The following is a 4496-nucleotide window of genomic DNA, read 5'->3' on the forward strand; positions in this document are numbered from 1 at the left end:
CTGTCCTGGAACTAGCTCTTGTAGACCAGGCTGGCCTCGAACTCTCAGAGATCCGCCTGCCTCTGCCTCCCGAGTGCTGGGATTAAAGGCGTGTGCCATCACCGCCTGGCTGAGCCATTTCTTCATCTCTCTGTTTTAAATGGGTTGTGATTTCTTCCCACTCCCCCAGGAAAACTTGTTTTTTTGTTTTTTTTTTTGTTTATTTGTTTTTAGTTTTTATTTATTTATTTATTTGTGAGGCTTCTGTTTTATTCCCATTCAGGTGCTACAGGGTCTGGATTACTTACACACCAAGTGCCGGATCATCCACACTGATATCAAACCAGAAAACATCTTGTTGTCAGTGAACGACCAGTACATTCGGAGACTGGCTGCTGAAGCTACAGAATGGCAACGATCTGGAGCCCCACCTCCTTCTGGGTCTGCAGGTGTGTGGGCTCAATCAGAACTGCAGGAGGAATTTCTGTTTGTATTTGGTTGCAAGACAGTGGAATGAACACTGCTCACTTATCGATAAATATTTTCGAAATATAGCAGCATTCAAAAGACTTCAGTATTTCTTCCAGATGGGAAGAAAGTGAGGGGTTGTTTTTAGATAAAAATATGCTTTATAGTAAAATAGCTGTCTTACATTATAGTTTTAAAGTGGTTTTATTTGGTAGACTTTATATTTTTATTGACCTTCTTTACTTTGTAGGGGCAGCTTTTTTGTGTGTGAACGTTAGAACAACTTGAAGGGGTCGGTTCTCTTCACCATGTGGGCCTGGGGATCACATCCAGGTTGTTAGGATCAGCAGCATTGTTACCTGCCAAACCATCTTTCTGACCCTAATTTTAATTTAGGAGTCTTGTTATACAATAGCCCAAGCTAAATTTGAACTCCTGATCCTGCTTCAGGCGCCTTCATGCCTGGATTGTAGCAGTTGTGTGTGACACTGGCTGCTCCTTGGGTAGCTCGCATTGCTCACACGTGCTCAGTCATCCCATGGCCAGGAGAGCTACTGGTTTGTCTCCATATATGAGACTGGGACCGAGTCACCTGGTTTCATTTTCCCTTAAACAGGAATTGTGGGTTTTAAATTTCCCATTGAAGCAGTTGGTAACTCCCCACAGCACTGTGCTCAGTGGGAGGTGATTGCAGTTTTTCTACGTGAGGGCAGGTTTCAGTTTTAGTAGTGTAATTGTGTTGGACGATGTTTCTTGACACTCGTGTTAACACCACTTGGCAAGGAAGAAGGGGTGAGATGAAAGCTGATGAGTGGGGTTCAGCGTTAAAAGATGGAAAGAATGGATTTTATGTCATACCTAAACCACAGCCAGGAAAGGAAGGTGGACACCATGCCTAAGCTGGTCTATTGGCTGTACCTAATGGTGGTTATTTAGCTGTCCATGTCACCTAGATTAACCTTAGTGACCCAGTAGGTAAAGGGGTCTGCAATGCAAGCCTGGTGACAGGATCCCATAGAAGGGTGAGATTGAGAACTGACTCCATAGAGTTCTTTGACTCCCACACATGTGCATTGTGGCACGAAGCACCTCACTCCCACCCCCGCCGTGTGTTAACACAATGGCTATACTTTTTTTAAATAGAACTGACAAGTACAGAAGGGAGCCTTGAAGAGACGGGAATCCTGGGTGCTTGTGCATGGGGAGCAGTTCTGAGCAGCACCACTTGTGGAATTAAATAGGAAGCTGGCTCTGGGTAGATGGGTACTGGTGGAGAAGCAGTTTACAGACTTTAAAGGTTGCTCCACTGGACACGATGATGGGCACCTTTAGTGTCAGCAGCAGGCACGTGGAAAGGTTCAGGTCAGCCAGGTCTGCATGATGAGGCCCTGTCTTTAAGACACTTCTTTAGTCAGGTAATCATGGCACTTGCCTTCAATTGTAGCTCTTGGGAGGCAGAGGCAGGTGAATCTCTGTGAGTTCGAGGCCAGCCTGGTCTATAAGAGCTAGTTTCTGGACAGGCTCCAAAAGCTACAGAGAAACCCTGTCTCAACACCCCCCCCCCCAAAAAAAAAAAAAAAAACAACCAAACTTCATAGACAAAATTTGGCCTCTTTACATGTATGTTTGTTTTCCTTTAAAAAATGCAGCTTGCTCAGCATCACATAGAGAAAGTAGGCTGCGGGAGGGATGAGCCTCCTCCTGGCAGTGTCTTTCCCCAGTCTGCATTCTGCCTGTCTGTGCCAGAGCTCTTACCTGTTTTTTCTCTTTTCTTTTCAGTCAGTACTGCTCCGCAGCCTAAGCCAGTAAGTACAAGCATACAGTGCTTCTGTATTTAACTCCTGGGTGCTGGGCATGGTCATGATATGGATGGGCGTAGTTTACTTAGAGTGGAAACCAGGGAAAAGGACCATTCCTGCCCTCCATGCTTTTCTCCAGTACTCATTGCGCCATCAGCGAGTTGGTTCTGGTGAGGGTTCTGTGAATAGAGGTGCCTGAGAGACCCAGTCCCCAGACTGCACAGAAGATGGAAACTTGCTAGTGCCATTTGTTCAATTTCATAAGTTCTGCGCATTTACGTTAATGGAATGCTAGGGAAAGAGTGGAATTTAATTAGGAAATAATTAAAGTTAACAGTTGTCTCCAACCAGGGGTAATGGATTAGCCACCTGAAGACTTTATCTGTTTGTGATCTCCGCCAGGCTGACAAAATGTCAAAGAATAAGAAGAAGAAATTGAAGAAGAAGCAGAAGCGCCAGGCAGAATTACTAGAGAAACGAATGCAGGAAATTGAGGAAATGGAGAAAGAGTCGGGCCCTGGGCAAAAAAGACCTAACAAGCAAGAAGCATCAGAGAGTCCTGTTGAAAGACCCTTGACAGAGAACCCACCTAATAAAATGACCCAAGAGAAACTTGGTATAAATAGAGCGTTGAACAATGACTTGATGGCATACCTGAGCATCGGTTTATCACTGTTCTGTAATGTGTGGTTTCATGTCTGCAGCTCATCTCTGGGGGTGTCCTGTAAGAGCTGAGATCTATGATAATGCCAGGCAGATGGCAGGAAAGCATTAACTTGTTGCTCTCTTCTCCAGAGGTAGAGAGAGACTTTGTAGCCATTGGGTGAGGATGAGATCTTTGTCCTCCCATCAGTAGGTGTCAGAGGGCTGTTAATCTTGTATTTGTGGCACTTAGTAAGAGCTCTAGAAGCTAGTTTAGCCTTGTGAGAATTGTTCTGTTGTTCACTGGCACATACACACATGCGTCCTTTTCTGTTTGTTCCTTAGAAGAGTCAAGTTCCATTGGCCAGGATCAGACACTCACGGAACGTGGTGTAGAGGGTGGTACAACAGAAATTAATTGCAATGGAGTAATTGGAATCGTTAATTACACTGAAAACAGTAATAATGAAACATTGAGGCTTAACGAGGATCTCCATAATGCTAATGACTGTGATGCCCACACTTTGAAGCAGGAACCTAGTTTCCTAAACTCCTCAAATGGAGACAGCAGTGCATCTCAAGAAACAGACTCTTGCACAGCCGTGACCTCTGAGGTGTCAGAGACCATGGTGTGCCAGCCCTCCTCTGTAGACCAGTCACTCAGTGAACAGGACATCAGCCAACTTCAAGAGAGCATTCGGGCAGAGATACCTTCTGGGGATGAGCAGGAGCAGGAACATAATGGACCACTGGACAACAAAGGTACCACACAGACACCCCACTGCCCTGCCCTGCACAGTGCGCTCTTGAATTTGTAGGCAAACTGCATTTTCACAGCAGGCATCTGTGCTGTGAAAATTTGGATTTTTCGTGGGGAAGGGGGTGTTTGTTACAGTGGTGGGGGTGGAGTGGACCAGACTTTGTGTACTCTAGGCAAAAACTACCTCTGAGCTCCATCTCCTGGAAGCAGTTGTCCAAGTTACTTGTAAATCTGTGGCTAACTTGAGATGGATGTAGAGCATTGCAGTCATAGCTTTACAGGGGCCTTGTGGGTGCTCTAGAAACTTAGCAAGTCTTAGGAAGTTTCATTAGAGGCTGGAGGAGGGGCCTCTAAGTGGTAACTTGTAGACCTTTGTTTCCCTTAGGCTATTTTGTGTTCATTAAACCCTTTTACTGATAATGGCTGTTGTCTGTAGGAAAATTCACTGCTGGAAATTTTCTTATTAATCCCCTTGAGCCAAAAAATGCAGAAAAACTCAAAGTGAAGATCGCAGATCTTGGGAATGCCTGCTGGGTGGTAAGTAACACCTGTTTTATTGCTGTATTTAAAATGATTGGGTGAGGACACTTGATTTAGTTACACTAAGACATCTGTGTTTATGGACTGGATTTTACTAAGTATTTCATTTTTCCTTTATTTTGGGAAAGTTCAATATATTTATGAACATATGGAATGAAAGATGATATTTGAAACAAATGAGTGTCAAGTCCCCTAAGAAGTCCCCCGTTACTCAGCTGCAGTCACGCCCACTTACATCCATTTGTTCGACCTTACCCTTACTCACTTCGACACTTGGTACCATGTTCCTTCCCCTCCCCAACCACAGC

At 44.8% G+C, this 4496-nt stretch overlaps 1 protein-coding gene across 1 annotated transcript in view; it reads left to right on the top strand.

Annotated features, from left to right (window-relative positions):
- Positions 1-4496, top strand: part of Srpk1 (SRSF protein kinase 1) — a 41564-nt gene that overhangs the window by 25935 nt on the left and 11133 nt on the right. The window contains exons 8-12 of the mRNA XM_005360348.2: positions 263-428; positions 2227-2252; positions 2649-2862; positions 3234-3650; positions 4085-4185. Coding sequence (XP_005360405.1) covers positions 263-428; positions 2227-2252; positions 2649-2862; positions 3234-3650; positions 4085-4185 — 924 coding nt within the window. The remainder of the gene's footprint in view (positions 1-262; positions 429-2226; positions 2253-2648; positions 2863-3233; positions 3651-4084; positions 4186-4496) is intronic.

The sequence above is a fragment of the Microtus ochrogaster genome, linkage group LG2 (assembly GCF_000317375.1).
Source record: "Microtus ochrogaster isolate Prairie Vole_2 linkage group LG2, MicOch1.0, whole genome shotgun sequence".
NCBI classification, from domain to species: domain Eukaryota; kingdom Metazoa; phylum Chordata; class Mammalia; order Rodentia; family Cricetidae; genus Microtus; species Microtus ochrogaster.